Source organism: Diceros bicornis, chromosome X (genome assembly GCF_020826845.1).
Source record: "Diceros bicornis minor isolate mBicDic1 chromosome X, mDicBic1.mat.cur, whole genome shotgun sequence".
Lineage (NCBI taxonomy): Eukaryota > Metazoa > Chordata > Mammalia > Perissodactyla > Rhinocerotidae > Diceros > Diceros bicornis.
Window position 1 is genome coordinate 128,265,993 of NC_080781.1, and position 23,207 is coordinate 128,289,199.

A 23,207-nucleotide genomic window follows, 5' to 3' on the forward strand; every position below is an offset into this window, starting at 1 on the left:
CAGATAATCTCCCTATTTTAAGGTAACCTTAATTTTATTTGTGAAGTTTCTTTCACACGTAAAGTAACATATTTACAGGTTCCAGGGATTAGACATCTTTGGATGGCCATTATGGTTATGCCTACCACAACCATCAAACTATTTTAAGGGTTTTTTTGTATCACAGAAGAGAAGCCAGAGAACAGTTTCCCAGAATCCCCCTTGCTAAATGGTTCTGGATTAAAGTTTGCAAATGAAAAGCACTTGTATGAGACTTAGAAGGTGGAACAGATCAGTGTATTACACTCTGCTGCTGGCAGTTGCAGCCAGATGCATTGGCAGATGTGAGATTCACAGGAGCTGCCTAGTAAGCTCTTGAGAGACATCTGCTTTGTAGTGGCAGACAGAGATAGAGATTGGGAGCATCCTTGAAATTCTTGAAAACCACAACAGCTTCCTGGCATATAAATAATACAACTTATGATATGCAAGAAGCATCTTTTCTATAACTTGGCAAATTATCATGCTCCTTCAGAAGTATAGGTCATCTCCCGACACTTTATCCTTGCATTTTCAATATTGTAAAATTTCTCTGAGTTTCTTTAATGTGAAGATTTTTACCCTTGTCACTTCTACTGTGACATTTTTATCTTTCCATTACAACCACTTTCTCATTTCATGTTTGGTGTTATTTTTTTTGTTTCTTTGCTACATTTTCACTTGTTGGTCAATTCCATCTTTCTATTCTCCATTTTTATAAAATTTCACATGGCTTTATCACTGGGAGGAAAGTAGGCAACACAGCACAATTTGCTGTCTGTGTTTGAAGTGAATATCAGATATATAGTGACCAATCACTGACAGACTGTAAGAAGTGATGTGATTGGTCATTTATCTGGATACATATTTGTTATTTACATATGTGAACTGAAGAGTTAGCAAGAAAATCTGTGCTTTATGCAATTATTCAATTGATATACTGTGGTAACTGACATTTGAACCATATTTTTGGGTAGTGGTGTTAATTAACTAAACAGTAGTATGGGCTAGGGCTGTCATAACAAAGTACCATAGACTTATAGCTTAAATAACAGAAATTTATTTTTTCACAGTTCTGGAGGCTGGAAGACCAAGATCAAGGTATCAGCAGAGTTGGTATCTTCCGAGAGCCATGAGAGAAGGATCTGTTCCAAGTCTCTCCTTGGCTTGTAGATGGCTGCCTCTTCCCTGTGTCTTCATATCATCTTCCCTCTGTATGTGTCTATAACCAAATTTCCTCTTCTTATAAGGACACCTGTCATATTGGATTAATGCTCACCCTAATGAGCTCTTTTTAACTTAATTATCTCTGTAAATTTCCTACCTCCAAATAAGGTCACATTCTGAGGTACTGGGGGTTAGGACTTCAACATATGAATTGGGGTGGGGGCACAATTCAACCCACAAGTTATGGTAACTGAAATTTGTGCACATACAAATTGTACAAAAAGAGAGTGTCTTCTGTTTACCTGAATGGACCCTGCAAGAGATATAGCTAAAATTTGAACTTTAGCAGTATCTTCAAAAATGACTCATGAGAAATATGTTCCATTAGTTTTTCCCAAGTGCTAAAAACATTTTGTGTCTTTATACTTGAATGTCAAATTTGTTATGTTTAGAATTTTTGCATCAGTTTTTCTTTTGTTAAGGTCTTTGAAGGTAATACTCCACAGTCTTTAAAAAATTAGGTATTTTTACATAAACTAGGAAGCATAGATCTTAGCTGTTCAATTGGATGAGTCTTAACAATTGTACTATGTAACCACCACCACAGTTAATATATAGAACTCTTTTGTTACCCTCAAAATTTCCCTTGTGTTTCTTTGCAGTCAGTCTCCCTTGCACATCAAGCCCCAGGCAACTTTTGTTCGGATTTCTATCACCATGGAGTAGTTGTCCCTGTTTTGGAATTCCATATAAATTCAACCACACAGGTATGGCTGGCTTTTTTCACTCACCATAATACTTTTCAGATTCATCTTTGTGTCATGTATATTAGTAGTTTGCTGAGTGGTATTGATTATAAGGATGTGCCACAATTTGTTTTATCCATTCTTCTGTTGATAGACATTTGAATTGTTTCCAAAGGTTTATGAGCTCTATAGTAGAAATCTTTTGTGAACATATGTTTTTATTCTAGGAACAGAATCTCTAGTCATAGTGTATATATATGTTTAACTGTATAAGGAATAACCAAACAGTTCTCTAGAGTGGCTGTACAATTTTACATTCCTACCAATAGTGTACGAGAATTCCAGTCATTTCACAATCTGAACGTCATTTGGAATATCAGTTTTTTAAAAATTTTAGCCATTCTAATAAGTATAAAATAGGATCTTATTGTATTTCCCTTATACTAATGATGTTAAGCACCTTTTCATATACCTATTGGCCATTCCTGTGTTGTTGTTTTTTTTGTGAGGAAGATCAGCCCTGAGCTAACATCTGGTGCCAATACTCCTTTTTTTTTTTTTTTTTGCTGAGGAAGATTGGTCCTGGGCTAACATCCATGCCCATCTTCCTCTACTCTATATGGGACACCACCACAATGTGGTATCGTTGCACGCCCGAGATCCGACCCTGCGAACCCCAGGCCACCGAAGTGGAGTGCACGCACTTTGCTGCACCACCAGGCCAGCCCCCCTATGTTTTCTTTTGTGAATTAGTTTATTCAAGACTTGCCCATCAAAAAAATTGAGTTGTTTGGTCAGCATCATGGCGGAGTGAGCTTTCCCGTGAATTCTTCCCCCACAAAATACAACAAAAGTAACAGCCACAGACAAACAACGGAATCCCAGACAGTCAAAAGCTGGAGCGGAGGGATCCACACTGCCGCACATCTGAGAGCGGAACGTGCTGGGCCCCCGGAGGAAGTGGGGAGAGGTAAGGAGAACTCCGCTCCCTCCCCATCAGATCAGCGATCCGGTCCGCGCGGCTCCCAGAGAGGGGGGAGGGGCGGCCCTCGGCGGGAAACTGCAGCTCTTCGGGCGCTCTCAACCAGTGGGAAACTCCCGCACAGAGGGCTCAGAGGAGCCACAGGGCTACCATCAACATCTGAGCAACCCAGAGAGCGGATAAAGAGGGGCAAACGAGAAGCCTCCCACGTCAGGGACCCAGAGGGCAAAAGAGAGAGCTCCCCCCTCCCCACAACCCGGAGTCTGCAGCTCGACCAGATCTAGCGGTCCGAGGCAGACCTGAATAAATTGGACTGGACCCGTGGATCGCAGTGGGGAAAAGAAACAAAACAAAACAAAACAAAACTGCGGATCGCAGCAGAAAAACTGGGGCAGAGCGCAGGGGGCTTAGACTACACAGCCCTTCACCACCACACAGTGGCGGCAGGTGGAAAGTGCAACCAGAGACTTCCAGGATGAGGAAAACCAAAACCAACACAGGAACCACAATGCAAAAATATATGAAATCACCAGACCAGAAACAAAATGACAAGCAACCAGAAATCAACCCCGAAGACACAGAAATCCATAAACTAAATGACAGAGATTTCAAAATAGCTATCATAAAAACACTCAACGAAATACGAGACAACACAGACAAACAATTCAATGAGATTAGGAGTTTCTTCACAAAAGAGATTGAAATCATAAAGAAAAACCTATCAGGGCTGATGGAGATGAAGAACACAATGGAGGAGATAAAGGAGAATCTGGAATCTTTAAAGAACAGAGCTGACAATATGGAGGAAAGAATTAGTACTTTAGAGGATAGGAATACAGATATACTCCAGATGGAAGAAGAGAGAGAACTAAGACTAAAAAGAAATGAAGAAAGACTCTGAGAAATATCGGACTCTACTAGAAAATGTAACATAAGAATTATAGGTATTCCTGAGGGAGAGGAGAGGGAAAGAGGAACAGAGAGCCTATTCAAGGAAATAATAGCTGAAAATTTCCCAAATCTGGGGAAGGAGCAGGAAATACCAGTAAGCGAAGCCAACAGGACTCCTATATATATTAACAGACAAAGGCCTTCACCACGACACCTAGTGGTAAGGCTAGCCAGGGTCAACGACAAAGAAACAATATTAAGGGCAGCTAGACAAAAACAAAAAATAACGTACAAAGGAACTCCCATCAGGCTCTCAGCGGATTTCTCAACAGAAACTTTTCAGGCTAGAAGAGACTGGAATGATATATTCAAAATACTAAAACACAAAAACTTTCAGCCAAGAATACTCTATCCAGCAAAAATATCCTTCAAATATGATGGAGAAATAGTAACTCTCCCAGATAAACAAAAGCTAAGGGAGTTCATGGCCACGAGACCGCCACTACAAGAAATACTCAAGAAGGCCCTCAGGCCCGAAAACAAGAAGAGAAAGGGAACACAAAGCTTGGAGTAAGGAGAAAAGTAGGCAGACAAAATCAGAGAAATAGTAGATCTTTACCGGAATAGGTTAGCAACCACTTAAATACTAAACTCAAAGATCAAAGGAAGAAATTCACCAAAAATAAATTTAACCTCATCACTGTAAACACACAGCCACAACACAAGATAGAATAAGGTATAACAAGAGCAACTTAGAAGGGGAAGAGGAAAGTGACTGAATTGACTTAGTATAAGGAAATAGGAGGCTATCAGATAATGGACTATCTCATACAGAAGATTTTTTGCCCAAACCTCAAGGTAACCACTAAACAAATAATCAAATTAAAACCACATATGATAAACAAAGAGAAAACTAGAAGAATCATAAGACAGAACAACCAAACTGAATTGGCAGTCCAAAACAAATGGGACAAGAAACAAAGGAAATGCAAAAGAACCAGAAAATAAGTGACAAAACAGCAACATTCAACCCTCATATTTCAATAATTACCCTAAATGTAAATGGATTGAACTCTCCAATCAAAAGATACAGAGTGGCAGGATGGATTAAAAAGCAAGACCCAACAATATGCTGCCTTCAGGAAACACATCTTAGCACTAAAGACAAGCACAGGCTCAGAGTGAAAGGATGGAAGACAATACTCCAAGCTAATGGCAAACAAAAGAAAGCAGGTGTTGCCATACTCATATCAGACAAAGTAGACTTCAAGATAAAACAGGTTAAGAAAGACAAAGAAGGGAAATATATAATGATAAAAGGGACACTCCATCAAGAAGACATATCACTTATAAATATATATGCACCCAACATAGGAGCACCAATGTACATAAAACAACTATTAACAAACCTAAAAGGAGAAATCAACAACAACACAATAATAGTAGGGGATCTTAACACCCCACTTACAGCAATGGATAGATCATCCAGACAAAAAGTTAATAAAGAAATATTAGACTTAAATGAAAAACTGGACGAGATGGACCTAGTAGACATATACAGAGCACTCCACCCAAAAACAGCTGACTACACATTCTTCTCAAGCGCGCATGGAACATTCTCTAGGATAGACCATATGTTGGGAAACAAAGCAAGCCTCAATAAATTTAAGAGGATTGAAATCATAACAAGCATCTTTTCAGACCATAAGGCTATGAAACTGGAAATGAACCAGGAAAAAAAAGCTGGGAAAGTGACAAAAATGTGGAGATTAAACAACATGCTACTGAACAACCAATGGATCATTGATGAAATTAAAGGAGAAATCAAAAACTATCTGGAAACAAACGAAAATGATAACATGCCATATCAAACCATATGGGATGCAGCAAAAGCGGTCCTGAGAGGGAAACTCATAGCGATACAAGCCCACCTTAACAAACAAGAAAAAGCCCTAATAGGCAACCTTAAATTACACCTAACAGAACTAGAAAAAGAAGAACAAACAAAGCCCAAAGCCAGCAGAAGGAGAGAAATAATAAAAATCAGAGCAGAAATAAATGATATTGAGACCAAAAAAACAGTAGAAAGGATTAATGAAACAAAGAGTTGGTTCTTCGAGAAGATAAACAAAATAGACAAACCCTTAGCCAGGCTAACTAAGAAAAAAAGAGAAAAGGCTCAAGTAAATAAAATTAGAAATGAAAGAGGAGAAATTACAACGGATACCATGGAAATACAGAGGATTATAAGAGAATACTATGAGAAATTATATGCCAACAAATCGGACAATCTAGAAGAAATGGATAAATTCTTGGACTTATACAACCTCCCAAAATTGAACCAAGAAGAAGTGGAGAATCTGAATAGACCAATCACAAGTAAAGAGATTGAAATAGTAATCAAAAACCTCCCAAAAAATAAAAGTCCAGGACCAGATGGCTTCTCCAGTGAATTTTACCAAACATTCAAAGAAGATTTAATACCCATCCTCCTCAAACTATTCCAAAAAATAGAGGAAGATGGAACACTTCCTGAATCATTCTACGAGGCCAACATCACCCTGATACCGAAACCAGACAAAGACAATACAAAGAAAGAAAATTACAGGCCAATATCGCTGATGAACATTGATGCAAAAATCCTCAACAAAATATTGGGAAACCGAATACAACAATATATTAAAAAGATCATACACCATGATCAAGTGGGATTTATACCAGAGACGCAGGGATGGTTCAACATCCGCAAATCAATCAACGTGATACATCACATCAACAAAACAAAGAATAAAAACCACATGATCATCTCAATAGACGCAGAGAAGGCATTTGACAAGATACAACATCCATTTATGATAAAAACTCTCAATAAATTGGGAATAGAAGGAAAGTACCTCAACATAATAAAGGCCATATATGACAAACCCACAGCTAACATCATACTCAACGGGGAAAGACTGAAAGCCATTCCTCTGAGAACAGGAACGAAGCAGGGCTGCCCACTCTCACCACTCCTGTTCAACATAGTACTGGAGGTTTTGGCCAGAGCAATTAGGCAAGAAAAAGGAATAAAAGGAATCCAAATAGGTAACGAAGAAGTGAAACTCTCACTATTTGCAGATGACATGATTGTATATATAGAAAACCCTAAAGAATCTGTTGGAAAACTGTTAGAAACAATCAACAACTACAGCAAAGTTGCAGGGTACAAAATCAATCTACAAAAATCAGTTGCATTTCTATATGCTAATAATGAACTAACAGAAAGAGAGCTCAAAAAGATAATACCATTTACAATTGCATCAAAAAGAATAAAATACCTAGGAATAAATCTTACCAAGGAGGTGAAGGACCTATACAATGAGAACTACAAGACATTATTGAGGGAAATCAACGATGACATAAAGAAATGGAAAGATATCCCATGCACGTGGATTGGAAGAATAAACATAGTTAAAATGTCTATATTACCTAAAGCAATCTACAGATTCAATGCAATCCCAATCAGAATCCCAATGACATTCTTCACAGAAATAGAAAAAAGAATACTAAAATTTATATGGGGCAACAAAAGACCCCGAATAGCTAAAGAAATCCTAAAGAAAAAGAACAAAGCAGGAGGCATCACAATTCCTGACTTCAAAACATACTACAAAGCAATAGTAATCAAAACAGCATGGTACTGGTACAAAAACAGACACACAGATCAATGGAACAGAATTGAAAGCCCAGAAATAAAACCACACATATACGGACAGCTAATTTTCGACAAAGGTGCTAAGGACATGCAATGGAGAAAGGAAAGTCTCTTCAATAAATGGTGTTGGGAAAACTGGACATCCACATGCAAAAGAATGAAAGTGGACCATGTGCTATCGCCATACACAAAAATTAACTCAAAATGGATCAAAGACCTGAAGGTGAGACCTGAAACTATAAAACTCATAGAAGAAAATATAGGCAACACACTATTTGACATTGGGTTTAAAGGAATCTTTTCGGATGACATGCCTACCCAGACTAGGGAAACTAAAGAAAAAATAAACAAGTGGGACTTTATCAGACTAAAGAGCTTTTATAAGACAAATGAAATCAGAATCAAGATGAACAAACAACCAACCAGCTGGGAGAGAATATTTGCAAAACATACATCTGACAAGGGGTTGATCTCCATAATATATAAAGAACTCACACAATTGAACAACAAAAAAACAAACAACCCGATCAAAAAATGGGCAGAGGAAATGAACAGACACTTCTCCAAGGAAGATATACAGATGGCCAATAGGCACATGAAAAGATGCTCAACATCACTAATCATCAGGGAAATGCAAATCAAAACGACACTAAGATACCACCTCACGCCCGTTAGAATGGCTATAATCACCAAGACAAAAAACAACAAATGTTGGAGAGGATGTGGAGAAACAGGAACCCTCATACACAGCTGGTGGGAATGCAAATTGGTGCAGCCTCTATGGAAAACGGTATGGAGATTCCTCAAAGAATTAAAAATAGAGATGCCCTATGATCCAGCCATCCCACTACTGGGAATCTATCCAACGCACCTGAAATCAACAATCCAAAGAGGCTTATGCACCCCTATGTTCATTGCAGCATTATTCACCATAGCCAAGAAGTGGAAGCAACCTAAGTGTCCCTCGACTGACGATTGGATTAAGAAAATGTGGTATATATATACAATGGAATACTACTCAGCCATAAAAAAAGACAAAATCGTCCCATTTGCAACAACATGGATGGGCCTGGAGCATATTATGTTAAGTGAAATAAGCCAGAAAGAGAAAGACAAACACTGTATGATCTCACTCATATGTGGAATATAAACAAACACATGGACAGAGAAAACTGGACTGTGGTTACCCGGGAAGTGGGGGTGGGGGGTGGGGGGTGGGCACAAGGGGTGAAGGGAGTCATATATGGGGTGAAGGACAAACAAAAATGTACAACCCAAAATCTCACAATGTTAGAAACCATTAAAATATCAATAAAAATGTAAAAAAAAAAAAAAAAAAAAAAAAAAAAATTGAGTTGTTTGCCTTTAGTTTTTAATAAACTTTGTTTTTTAGAGTTGTTTTAGGTTTACAGAAATATTGAGCAGAAAGTATAGAGTCCCATATTCCCCCACACCCTCACCCACAAGTTCCTCCTACTACTAACTGCTTGCATTAGTGTGGTATATTTGTTACAATTGATGAGCCAATAGCAAGACATTATTATTAATTAAATTCTATAGTTTACCTTAGCATTCACTCTTTGTGTTGTACATTCTACGAGTATTGAGAAATTTATAGTGACATGTATCTATCACTGTATTATCATACAGAATAGTTTCACTACCTAAAAATCCTCTGTGCTCCACCTATTCATTCTTACTCCCCACCTCGCCCCTGGCAGACACTGATCTTTTTATTGTCTCCATAGTCTTGCCTTTTTCAAAATGTCATATAGTTGAAATCACATAGCATGTAGTCTTTTCAGATTAACTTCTATCACTTAGTAATATGCATTTGAAGTTGCACCACGTCTTTTCATGGTTTGATAGCTCATTTCTTTTTATCACTGAATAACATTCCATTGTCTGGATGTACCACAGTTTATTTATCCACTTACCTATTGAAAGACATCTTGATTGCTTCCAAGTTTCGGCAATTATGAATAAAGCTCCTATAAACATCCATGTGCAGGTTTTTGTTTGGAAATAAATTTTCAACTCATTTCAGTAAATACCAAGCAATGTAATTGCTGGATAGTATGGTAAAAGTATTTTTTAGTTTTGTAAGAAACTGCCAAATTGTCTTCTAAGGGTCACTTGTCTTTTTATTGTTGATTTTTAGGAATTTTTAAATGTATTTATGTATTCTTGACACATATTTTCTATTTATACATTCTAAAATACATTTAACTAGTCTATATATTAGTCTTCGGTGTGTATATACATTCAGTGGCTTGTCTCTTCGTTTTCTTAACAGCATCTTTTGGTGAGCAATATATTTTTCATTTTTATGAAGTCCCATTTATAATGTTTTTCTTTTATGGATAGAAGCTTCATAGTTTTAGCTTTTACTTTAGGTCTGTGATCTATCTCAAATTAGCATTTATATATGGAATGAAATAAGGTTTGAGGTTCATCTTTTTTCCCATATGGCTATATAGTTGCTCTAGATGTGAAAAATCTATAATACCAATAGCAATTCACATTCCTAACTCGGACATCTTTATTTCTGAAAACCATTCTCCATTAAAAGTAATGAAGGTTCCTTGGAGAAATGGTTGATTTCAAAGCTGGGGCAAGAAAAGTACAAGATGAGCCTGGCATATCTTATTGTTCTAGAAAGAAAATGCTCAAAGAATAAGGTAAGCATGTCGAAAGGACACAGGAGCCAGCCTAAAAGGGTTCCAACTGAGCATCATCAACCTGAATAAAGATAGTAACAGATTATAACCCATTGAACAAAATAGGAATCCAGGATCCATACTGATAAAAATAAATATATGAACAAAAGAGGATGGAAAATTCTCCTTTAGAGCAGAATGCTAATATTAAATATTTCTTAATAAGTACAAAATAATTATCTTAAATTTGGAGTGGGGAAACCTGGGAGAAATGGTCTCAACCAACTGATAAAAGTTATCATCACTAGTGATGGAACAAAAGGACATCATGTACCTTCTGATACGATGCACTGAGAAAAACACAGTGACACTTCTACGGTATTCCTGCGAAAAATGATAACATGAATCTAATAATGGAGAAACACTGGGAACTGAGGGACATTTTACAAAGTTACTAGAAAGCTTGTACTCTTCAAAACTGTCAATGGCATGTCAAGGAAAGACTGAAGAACTGCTCCAGACTGAAGAAGACTGAAGAGACAGGACAACTAAATGTGACACATGACCTTGGATTGGATCCCTGGCTTAAAAATTTCATTTGGGGGACAACTGAAGAAAATCTTCATGGGATCAGTGCATTAAATAGTAGCCTTATATCAATGTTAATCTCCTTGATTTCGACAGTTTGACTGTGGTTTTGTAGGACAGTGTACTTGTTTATAGCAAATCTACTCTGAAATAATAAGTGGAAATGAGCCTTCATGTTTGCAACTCTAAATGGTGTATAAAAAAAGATAACACAAAGACACATACACACATATACACACACAAATACTGACTGTGAGAGAGAGATAAGCCAAATATGGTAAAATGCTAATAATTGGTTCAACCTGGGGGAAAATACGTAGGAATCTGTAAAAATCTTACAAGTTATTTGTACATTTGAAATTATTTCAAAACAAGTTTTAAAAGAACAGATATTAAGAATTAAGATGTGGGGGCTGGCCCGGTGGCGCCAAGCGGTTGGGTGCACATGCTCCGCTGAGGCGGCCTGGGGTTCGCCGGTTCAGATGCCGGGCGTGCACCAATGCACCGCTTGTCAAGCCATGCTGTGGTGGCGTCCCATATAAAGTAGGAAGATGGGCATGGATGTTAGCCCAGGGCCAGTCTTCCTCAGCAAAAAAAGAGGATTGGCAGATGTTAGCTCAGGGCTGATCTTCCTCACCAAAAAAAAAGAATTAACATGTGAAAAGCATTTTACACTTGAAAACTTTTATATTCATTTTCTCATTTGAGACTCACACCAACTCTGTGAGGGGGCATTTTTATTCACTTTTTACAAATAAAGAAATTGGGTTTCAGAAATGCTCAAGCGCTTGTCCATGACAGAACATGTCAGAAGTAGAACCTGGACCAGGTATTCTCACCTATAGTCCAATCTTCTTTCTACAGTTCCATGCTAACTTTAAAGGTAATGTCTTATGTTTGCCTTGTGCAAGTTACTTATCTCCTCTGGACCTTCACTTTCTCGTATGTATTCTGTAATCTGCTGTCATTAGCAGGACACTTTAGGGTCTTTCTCTTATTTAACAACATTGCAACCCTTAGAATGAACAACTGACTCCGTCCCCCAGTGATGGAACAAAAGGACGTGGTGTACCTTCTGATACGATGCACTGAGAAAAACACAGTGACACTTCTATGGTATTCCTGTGAACTTCTGTGATTCCATTCTCATTTTGCACGAAGACTGGTGTACTTGCAGGAAACAGTATGATATTTGAGAAAGATGCTGGGGTTACTCTTATATAGCACACACCTCCTCTTACCTAGGGAGGACTTTTACTCAAAGACTCCATTTTCTGTGTTGAGAGAAATAGTCACTGAGTGGACAGGAGGAGCCAAGGGACCTGAAGAAGGCTTGCAGGAAAGCCTAGGGTACCTGAGAGGAGAGGATGCTGAGACTCAGCTGAGGGCTTCTAGGGCTGAGAGAAATCCTGTTTCCTATCTCTTAGATGCTCTTCAGGCTACTGGCCTCTCCCAGAAGAACCACTATGGTGGCACAGTGATGAAAGAAGGTTTCTGGAAGTTCAATTCACTCTGAGAGAGCATCACATATCCACATCTCAGATGTAGCATGGATTCTCCAGAGATTGATAGAGAAAATAGAAAATATTACAAATCAGCCTTCAGAATGTTATAATGGGCACTGTTTCTCTCTAAAAAAACAAAAACACAAACAAAACAAAATTGCTTATGTTTCATCATTACGAGGACAGCATGTTTTGAACTGACACAAAGCAAGACTGAGATGAAATCTTATTTTATTCTTCCAACTACTTCTTATTCAAGAGTAAACATTTTTTTATTTAAACTTCAGAGCTAAATTTATATCTACTAGGATAAAATAAAAAAGGTGAACTAACTACACATTAAATTTAAAATGCAGGTAATATAGTCACTGCGAGACTAGTAAATCACAATTCTCCAGTGAAAAATAATATGCAATCTGTGTATAGCACTTTGTAGTTTGCCAAATACTTTTCTATTTTATCATTTGATCTCACTGCAGCTTTATAATTTGGTCCTATTGTTATACACATTTATTGAAAAGGAGATTGAGGCTCAGAAGAATTAAGTGACTGGCTTAAGTCACATAGTTAATAAGGAAGAGCATGAGGATCTGAACCCAATTTCAAAAATTCTTCTTTTTCCCTAATGCTTCCCTGAAATGTGCTTCACTTCTTTTACATATTGGGCATATATATTCCTTGGAGAAAACATGGTCAGTTTTGATTCTATCTTTGTCATACTGTGACACTGCCAGTTCTCATTACAAGTAGCATCGTTGGTGGCAGAGAGCAGCAATATGTGTATGTCCACTTGGATAAAGACACTCACACAATGACACAGATGTGCACATGCACACTCCTTAGTGTTCCTAACATGACGGGATTACTTTAGGCTTATCTCAATTGTGCCTGCAGGATTTTAAGTTATGGAGGTGACTGAGTGATTTGGAGAGAGCGATGCATTGAAAGAAGATTTTTATTACTTATATTTCCTGAGAGGAGAAGGCATGTTGTGCCCTGCAGGGCCACAGGGGGAAGCACAAGGTTTTAGCCAGGAGGCAGAAAGGAGTGAGGAGAACACACAGGCCAGAGCCTTTACTGGAGTTTCTGCAGGAAAGGCAAGTCAGGGTAAACAGTTCAGGATTAGCTAGTTTAAATAATTTCAGCAGGCTTTGGGGTATAGGGGCTGCCCCTAGTTGTCTAGTACCTGGCCCTGGGTTGATTTATGGCAGGGGAAATATTGGTGTGTGCAAGTTAGATAAAGGAGATGATTTCAGAGTAAAGGCTCTGGATGGCAGGGCAGATGGAAACAACTTAGGCCATTAGTTTGGCCCTGTAATTAATGGATACCAAATAGACAATACAGAATCTAAGGAAACAGAACAGGACTGTAGATTTGTAACACCATATCTCTTCTTTTGATATGGGGCTCATGCTTTTATCTGCAGCAGATCCTAAGTTTCTCCATGTTTCAATTCTCTACTGCCATGAAACAAGCTATCCCAAAACTTTGTGGCTTCAAGCAACTGCCATTTTATTTGCCCATGATTCTATTGATTTGGAATTCATGTAGGGCTTAGCTGGATGGTTTTTTGGCTCTCTACGTAGTCAGCTGAAGTCATTCACTCAGCTGCATTCAGGCGGGAGCTCTGCTGGGCTGGAAAGTCCAAGGGAGGTTCATTCTCATGTTTGTTTGCTGCCTTGCTGTTCCTTCACATGCACTCTTTCTCTGTGTGGTTAGCTCAAGCTTCCTCACAGCATGGTGGTCTCAGGGTAGTTAGACCTTTATATGGTGGCTGACTCCCAGTAGGGAGCATTCCAAGTGGCAAAGGCAGAATCTTCAGGTCTTCAGGTCTTCAGAATCTTAAGGCCTTGCCTCATAATTGATAAGTTACTTCCATCACATTTTATTTGTCAAATAAAGTCACAGGGCCAGCCCAGATTAAAGGGGCAGAGGAAATTGTTTCTACTGCTTGATAGGTTAAGTGGCAAAGAATTTGTGGTTATCTTCAATTCACCACACCCATTCTGCCTCATGAAAAATTTAGTCTAGATCAAAGTAACTAGCCAATTGGAAAGAGAGGTCTACTCTACATTTAAAACAAAACAAGCAAACACAATTTAGGACAGGGCACACTCTTACTATCTATAACAACAGATTTACCATGATGCTAGATACTTTCTAAAATGTATGAAAATGCCCGAAACAGACCAACTGTATAAGCTCTTGTATGTTCAAGGTGACTAATTATATTAAAATAACCAGGAATGAGAAAAAATGAGAACAAAAATCTAGTGTGATACACTGCAGGCAATAAATTCTATATTACAGCAATATAAAAACATATACATGAAGAATACAAATTACTTAATAATAGGACATTAATTCATAGAAACCATAATTCAGTTATATAAATCTGATTTTCCAGTCCTACATCTTTGGGACTGTGAGTGTATTTGGTGCCATCCTTCTGCATCAACTGAGAAACTGAAAGAGGTGGGTCTCTTTAGTTCTAAGGCAAGAGTGTACCTGAGAAACTCAGGTGGAGTACTATGCATTCATTAAAGAGAAAGATAGCTCTGTGCATCCTATCTCTGTGTCTCCTGACACAGAGGAGTTTGACATATATTTGTTAGCAGAACTATGTGTATTAGGATTCTATAAATATTTTATATATATATATATATATATATATATATATATATAGAAGGAGATAAACTGAATTTTAGATTTTCAACAATCCTGTTAAGTGAGATTTTCTAGAAAGAAGGAGAGGTACTGGGATTAGCTCCTTTATTTTTTAACACACCAGTATTAATTTCTTTTAACCATAAGAATATGTTAAGTTAGTACTTAAATAAACATGTTTCAGGGCACTTTGGTATGCTGGAGAGGGTGAAGACAGAAGGGAGAATGCTGTACTTGCTCAATCCTCTCTCTAGGCCAGAGGTCTCCACAGCTCTCTAGATGTGGTTACTGTAAAAAAAAAAAAAAAAAAAAAGCCTCAGGTGCACCTAGTTAAGGAGAAAGAGTGGGAGGGGGTCTACGGGCAGAGGCCTGGATCTTAGTGGTATCCATTTGACCTTCCCACAAATATCCCCTCCAAAGCTGATTTCTGTTCCTGGCTGCATATTCAAGTGCCAGATTGGTTTACCCAATTTGTACACATTCCTCTGGAGACTGAAGAATCAAGGGGCCGACGTTTTCATGTTTATTTCAGAGGAATTTTACAGTCTGACTGCTAGGTGTATACCAGGTCAGGGTTTGAAGCATGGAAGATGGTGGAAGCAATAAGCATCAGGTATCACTCCATTGGCTTTGGGCCCATGCTCTTGCCAAATAGTGGGGTTCAAACCACCCTTGGGACATTCTGTGCCAAAGCTGTCCTGATGAAGTTTCTGAGCCTGAGATAAGTCATGCAGAGCCATCTGCCTCTGCCCGCAGCGTCTTACACGGGTGTAAGGGAAAGTAAGGAAGATGACGTGCAGCCCTAAGCAGGGTGAATGGAGAAGCAAGGGTGAAGGAAGCGCTGGCAGGCATTGACATTGGTGGGAGAGCCTCATGGGCACCGGGAAGCTGGCTAATGTGGACAGTACAGTTCTACAGTAGTCTCCCCTTATCCATGGGGGATACTTTCCAGGACCCCCAGTAGATGCCTGAAACTGTGGATTGTACTGAACCTTACATATACTATGTTTTTTCCTATACATACATACCTACGATAAAGTTGAATTTATAAGGCACAGTAAGAGATTAACAACAATAACTAATAATAAAATAGAGCAATTATAATAATATACTGTAATAAAAATCATGTGAATGTGGTTTCTCTCTCTCTCAAAATATCTTATTGTACTGTACTCACCCTTCTTCCTCTTGTGATGATGTGAGATGATAAAATGCTTACCTGATGAGATGAGGTGAGGTGAATGTCGTAGGCATTGTAACGTAGTGTTAGGCAATACAGCAGAAGGAAGATCATCTGCTTCCAGATGGCGGTTGACTGTGGGTAACTGAAACCGCGGAAAGCGAATCTGCGGATAAGGGGGGACCACTGTATATACTTTAGTCATACTACTCACCTCTTCCCAACTGCTTCCCCGTGAGTCTCTCGTCCCTCTGTCTCTCCTCCCTCCCTCCAAGTTTGGAAGTGCCTCCCAAAGTCACTGCTCAGCTCTGTACACAGTTCTGGCCAGGGCATTTCTTGTTTTTTAGGAACTCAGAACCCCCTGAGAGGTGATGCTAGCGGTTGCTTCCTATGGTTTCCTCCCTGACTCCCCCTGTCATGGGATTGTAGGAAGAGGACTAGGGCACCATGGGCCTAACCATCTCTGGGTCCCCACTAGATCTTCCTGATTCACGGAAGTCCAGTGCATAATAGTTGTTCAGTGGAAGTGCATGTGCCATCAGAGAAGCTGAGACTGTGGTACTGCACCACCAACATATTGTAGTATTGCTCTCCTGGGTTTAGGCAAGTCTTTAACTCCTGGGTCTCAGGCTCCTAGAGTGCTCATCCTCATGCATGTTCTGTGGGAGGGTCAATGAGGCAGCCCATGTCAATCACCAAATCCAGTGCCTGCCACAGGATGTGTGCTCCTGGGAGTAGAACCCTGGGCATCTCTTCCTGTATTAGGGTCTAGACATGGAAAGTGGAGCTGGACACTGACCGCTGTGCCAGGCAGGTCTACCCTCCACCCTGAGCTTTGAATGGGCAGGATGGCCAGAAACCTACCTCTGACATTTCCTGTACCGTCATTCCATCCACTGAACATTTATGGAACACCTATAAACACTTTCTGATGCTGAAGATGAAAGGATGAACGAGAGAGTGTCCCTGCGTGGCCTCAAGGGGCTTCTCATCTAATGGGGGAAGCTCATATCACTGGAAAGTCCACGGGCTCATATTCCCCCCTACCTGCTCTTTTCCCTGCACACCCTCTGAGCAGTGTGATCCCTCCTCCTCTCCTTACTTGGTCTTGGCCCTGTTTCCCTCCTCTCTCTCAGCCTCTCACTTCCATGGGTGCCCATTCAATTCTATTGTAAAAGGACTGAATAGGGTTTTTTTTGTGTGTGTGTGAGGAAGACCAGCCCTGAGCTAACATCCATTCTAATCCTCCTCTTTTTGCTGAGGAAGACCGGTTCTGAGCTAACATCTATTGCCAATCCTCCTCCTTTTTTCCCCCAAAGCCCCAGTAGATAGTTGTATGTCATAGTTGCACATCCTTCTAGTTGCTGTATGTGGCACGTGGCCTCGGCATGGCCGGAGAAGCGGTGCGTCGGTGCGCGCCCGGGATCTGAACCGGGCCGCCAGTAGCGGAGCATGTGCACTTAACCGCTAAGCCATGGGGCCAGCCCAGAATAGGGTTTTAAAAAAAATTTATTTTGCCATTTTTGTTACATCACTCATCGTTTCACAATGGAGACTGATTCATGATCAGAGATAGAACATATTGGACAATTTGAAGAATATTTTTGGACACTTTATGCAGCTACCATTTCTAATTTTTATTTGAACATCTGCACTCTGAGATTCTTTCATAAACCAAACATTTATGGTGCTTCTACTCTGGGCCAGACACTTTTCTAGACATCAGGGATAGAGCAGCTAACAAAGTAAAGTCTCTGTCCACATTGACTTACATTCTCAAGTGGAGGCAGACTGACAAACACAGTGCTATATATGATGGCTCCCAGCATGATACATGCTATGTAGAGAAATGAAGCAGGGTAAGGGGTTAGAGACTACTGGCAGATAACCGGGTGCTCTGATAGATGAGGTGGTCAGGAAAGTCCTCTCTGAAAACAGTGCGAGAAGGAGTTAGGCAGCTAACTGGGGAGGGAGCTTTGTAAGACAGAAAGGGTAGAAAGTGCAAAGTTCCTGAGGCCAGAGCTACTTGAAATGTATGAGAATCAGCAAGGAGGATGTGGGGGAAGAGGGAGAATCCCCCTCTGCCCTTTTCGTTAAGGTTCTTATGGCTGGCCAAATAATTAACAAGACAGGTTAGCAGGAGAAAATAATACCAAGTTTAATAACATGTATACATGGGAGAAAGCAGGGACACTGCGTTTCTCAACACAATAGCAGAAATTCTCGTCTTAAATACCATGTTCAGCCAACGACAAAGGAGGATGTGGGGGTGGGGGGAGTCAGTTACAGGAGATTACCACTAAAGCACAGTAAACAAGAGTAAGGTTATTATGCAGATTTAAGGCCTCACCTTCCACATTGATAAGCCTCTAGAAATGAGGTCATCCCCCCTCTTCCCAAAACAGAGAGGGAGATACCCTTACAAATGGAGATTTCCCTTATAAATGTAAATGATTGTCTGGCAACTCCTAGCAGGGCCATCCAGAGAATGTGGCCAGAGAGACAGAACTTCTGATAAGATGGGCTTGTTGGTGCCTTTTCTATTGTAACCTCTATCCTACATTATCTTTACAGCCATCATGATAGATCTGTTCCAGGAAGGAGCCACTATGTCAAATTCTTTAGGCAGTTAGTGGGGAGGTCAAATGTCCCTCAGAGAAAACAATCAAGGTAAAGAGATATATTTCAGGATGGCCAAATCTTGATCTCCCACAAGGACAATGTGATTGGAACAGAGCAGGGAACAGGAAGAGGCCTAGGAGATGAGGCAGGGCCTTATATGCCATAACCAAGATTTTGCTTTTTATTTTGAGCAAGAGAGGAAAACTGTTGGAGGATTTTGAGCAAGGCAGTGAAGAGATCTAACTTTTGTTCTAAAGGATTACTATGCCTACTCTGTGGAGAATATATATACACACACACACACACACACACACACACACACACTGCGGGAAGGGAAGAGTGAAAGTTAAGTGATTAGTTGCAGCAGTCTGGGTGAGAAAGGAAGGCTGGGATCAGGGAGGTAGTGGTAGAAGTGACAAGAAGTGATTGAATTGGGGACATATTTTAAAAGCAGAGCCAACAGATTATGTTGGCTCTAGGGTCCTGGATCCAACTCAGTTGTCAACAACTATTTGAATAATCAGGAAGTAGAAACACAAAACCATTTAAAAACACAAGTCTTCATTGTTAAGCAAAGAATAATACCCAGTGGCCAAGGGACACTAATACTAGGACATGAAATAGAGAATCAAAGATAGGCAGGATGCCTGCAAATAGTTATCGGATGATTTTAAAGAACTATTTATATTTCGTTATTTAGACACATTTCTAAAAAAGGATAGAGGTATACAATATTATTTCCCAACTAAAGTCAAATTCCTGTTTAAATATTGTTTTCTCATGAAAGACAGGACCTCTGACGGTCTTTCATAACTCTGAAAGGATGTGTGACTCCCGCGGTGCGGCCAGCAGTGCTTAACAGCTCTCTGGGTGAACGAGATTTAAATAAGCAAGGAAATGTGTTAACAAAACTTCACGTAAATGAAATGTACTGGCCACAGACCCGGCAAGGAACACTGTATTGTGTGAGTCGGCTGGGTTGAACGGTGGTTAATCCTTTAAACTTACGCAGGTTGGCCCGCTCTGACACAGGTCTTAGCGCGCCCGCGGTCCAGGCTAACGAACGCCGCACCCACATCCAGGGCTCGGTCGGGGTCCCTTGCCTTTATCCGCGGGCCTTGAGAACCATGACCCGCCCCGAGACCCTGCCCGCCGCTTCCCTGGCCCCGCCCCCCCGGTCACGTCTCCGCGGCCCCGCCTGCCCCACCCTGGCTACGCCCCCACGCCGCGCCGGCAGCTTCCCTGGCCACGCCCCCTCACCTCCCCCGGGCCGCGGCGGCGCGCCGGCCGACCGTGCGGCTTTGTGGGCGGAGCTTGCGCAGCCGCCGGGTCTCCTGCGCGCACTGCCCTCCGTCCCTGGCCACCGCGCTCCTCCGCGGACACGCACTTCCTGCGAGGCCTCTGTGCGCACCTTAGCCGAGCCGAACCGAGCCGAGCTCAGCCTTGCCCTTCCAAGCCGTTCGCCATGGTGGACGAGCTGGTGCTGCTGCTGCACGCGCTCCTGATGCGGCACCGCGCCCTGAGCATCGAGAACAGCCAGCTCATGGAACAGCTGCGGCTGCTGGTGTGCGAGAGGGCCACCCTGCTGCGCCAGGTACGTCCGCCGAGTTGCCCGGTGCCCTTCCCTGAAACGTTTAACGGCGAGAGCTCCCGGCTCCCTGAGTTTATCGTGCAGACGGCGTCTTACATGCTTGTCAACGAGAACCGATTCTGCAACGACGCCATGAAGGTGGCATTCCTAATCAGCCTGCTCACCGGGGAAGCCGAGGAGTGGGTGGTGCCGTACATTGAGATGGATAGCCCCATCCTAGGTGATTACCGGGCCTTCCTCGATGAGATGAAACAGTGTTTTGGCTGGGATGACGATGAAGAAGACGACGACGAAGATGATGATTACTAGGCCCCGAGACCCTCGGGCCTAGGTGGGAGGGCCCTGCACGCCGCTCCCCTCCCCCGCGCGCCCTCCTGCCCTGTCCGGAGCCGCCGCGCTCCCCCTCGCCCTCCTATCCCCTTTCCTACCCCTGCCCTCCCATTCTCTTCCTCATCCCCCGCCTCCCTCGTAGTGCTTGTCTTTGTTCCAGGAATAGTGAGTGCTCCAGTTACCTGCTGCTGGAGCTGGGGCCTCGCTCTGAAGCGCGCCGCCACCCAGTCTGGCCAGCCCCAGGACCCTCCGCTGCTAATTTGGACTGTGTCCTGAGCCCCAGCTTTAGGGCAGGACCCTGTTACAAACTGGTCAGACTGCGCACAGCCCTGCCAAACTGCCAGGCCTACATCTGCCCAGAGACTTAAAGCTGCCACTTCACCGTCGTCCATCACATTCCAGTGACAGACCACCACCTTTGGAGATAAGAGTCAACCTAGAAGATGCCTGAGTTGGCTACACCTCCTCGGACAATGATTTGTACAGCTCACCAACCTTTAAAGGGCCAGTCTTGCAGCCTGGTTAGTTCCCTACCTGCTCCCAGAGTCCTCCCTTGCCCCACCAAATTGCTGCAGGGGCCTAGTGTGCCTGGCAGCCAAATTGTTGACATTTCTTTTCTCCTAGGCACCCGTTTTGCACAGCTGTTATTTTTTTTCCAAAATTGCAGCAGTCCCACAGATGTGTGCATTTGGACAAAAATACTAAAAACAAACAAGAACAGGCACTCGGCCCAGCTCCTCAATACTACCTGGAAAAAGCACTTGTTCTTTTCAATAAATATCAAGCACTACTCAAAAAAGAAAGGAGTGTCTTTTAATGGTTAAATGCCATCATTGGCCACTACCTCTCTCACTCTGACTCCCATTGTTCCCACTGAGATCAGGGAAGTTAGTTCAATGCCAGTATTCCCCACTGTCATCTCTAGGCTACAGAGGACATCTACCACAGGACTTTATTGGGATTCTGGTGCTCCCCTCACCAAGGCATTTCTTAAAGCCCTGGCGAAGGGAGTGTTCTCTGGAGCCTCCTGGGTGACATGGGTAAGGGGTGACTGAGCAGGTGGCACACCATCCCAAACTGGGACACTTTTGAGAGTGAAAGTGACACTATTAATAATTAGACTGGGACAACAGGCATAAATCTGGACACATACAATATTCCTATCTTCCTGAGCCTTTGGGTTCCTTCCTTAACACTGCCAGGGAGGTTCTGTGCCTTAATTCTTATTGCCTGTGGAGTACTTTTAAGTTCAGGCTGCAGTTAACAACGTAGCACATTGTTTTAATGCCCCTTTCAGGCTCGAGCTAAAATTAAATCCTGGTTCCTTGGTAAGTGCACCGGTAATAAATAGAATCTTAACATTTCATCCTCCTTGGGAAGACACCCTTAGAATCCGCACCCATACATATGCCCCAGGTTCCTGCCTATGGAAGTTGGCACTATGCCTGGCTATCTCCTGAACTAGACCTTGTACTGCTATCTGGGCTATGCTGAGATCTCTGTGGCCCAAGAGGGCTCAGAGGCATTGAGAGAGTGGGGTGGGTGCTGAGAATAATGCGCATACCTCTGTGAGGCCATTACTCCAGGTTAAGTCATTGAAATGTTAAATCAGAGAAGCTTGGTTGGGGGATTTGTGGGGGCTCCCTCTGCCAGCCAGGCACGTTCAGGAGGATTTGAGGAGTTCAGAGTTTTCATTCTCATCTATATCTGCTAATGTCCTCATTGTACCATGCCTGGAGGCAGCCCTACCTTACGACCTCTAATTTAGACAATAAATTTCTTTATTGTTTAAGACCTTTTGAGGCTGGGTATTCTTTTATTTGTACTGGTAAACCTCACTGTGGATTAAATGAGATACTAGTCATCATACTGGTCACCTCACAGATCACGTCCATAAGGTATTTAGAACTGTCTCTGCTATATGGTGAGCACTCAGTAGACATGGGCTATTACTCCCAGCCCTGGGAACTGAAGTCTTGCTTGGGAGGCAGGTCTCTTGCTATGAGCTTAGCTTTAGTAGGAAAATGTCAGGGGTGAAGAGGAGCAGAGCAGGCTGAGGGAGAGTGGAAATGAGAGCATGACAAGACCTCATTTACTCTTTGGGATCTGACGTGAACTCAGATAGAAAGCCAGTTTACTTGGTAATAGGCAAAGTCCGGGGCAGGAGTCATTTCTCAGGTCTGGGAAAGTTGTTTCTGGAGAGTAGGGACAGGGGTGGATATTACTTAGCAAAGGAGGTTGAGGCCCAAACGAGATGGATGTGGGAATGTGGTGAGGAAGAGCTGAAAGCTAGATAAAGGACCTGGTGAGATGAAAAATCAGCCATTCAAAATTATTGGTGGTCCAGGTAAACTGAGAGGAGGTAGAGACATGGTGTTGAATGAAAGGTGGTTCTTGCCCTCATAGTGATTCCAGTTTGTTGCTTTTATGGTGCCTTGAGTCAGAACTGGGATGATATCTAGGTATAGGTAAGGTCCAGAAAGAGAATCTAGACTGTGAGTAGATCTGGGAGTGACCTTTCTAGGGTGGAAGTTGAAGACATGAGTAGACGAGATCTGTTCC

General features: G+C 41.7%; 1 protein-coding gene across 1 annotated transcript; it reads left to right on the plus strand.

The window, feature by feature from the left end:
- The first annotated feature begins 20,056 nt into the window (after positions 1–20,056).
- On the plus strand, positions 20,057–22,439 carry LDOC1 (LDOC1 regulator of NFKB signaling). Its single transcript, XM_058534845.1, has 2 exons — positions 20,057–21,166; positions 21,270–22,439. The coding sequence occupies exon 1, from the start codon at positions 20,190–20,192 to the stop codon at positions 20,622–20,624; it is 435 nt and encodes a 144-aa protein (XP_058390828.1). The 5' UTR covers positions 20,057–20,189; the 3' UTR covers positions 20,625–21,166; positions 21,270–22,439.
- Positions 22,440–23,207: the final 768 nt, after the last annotated feature.

What these genes read in the sequence shown, in the direction of transcription:
- LDOC1 (XM_058534845.1), top strand. Translation starts at nt 20,190, where the DNA reads ATGGTGGACGAGCTGGTGCTGCTGCTGCACGCGCTCCTGATGCGGCAC.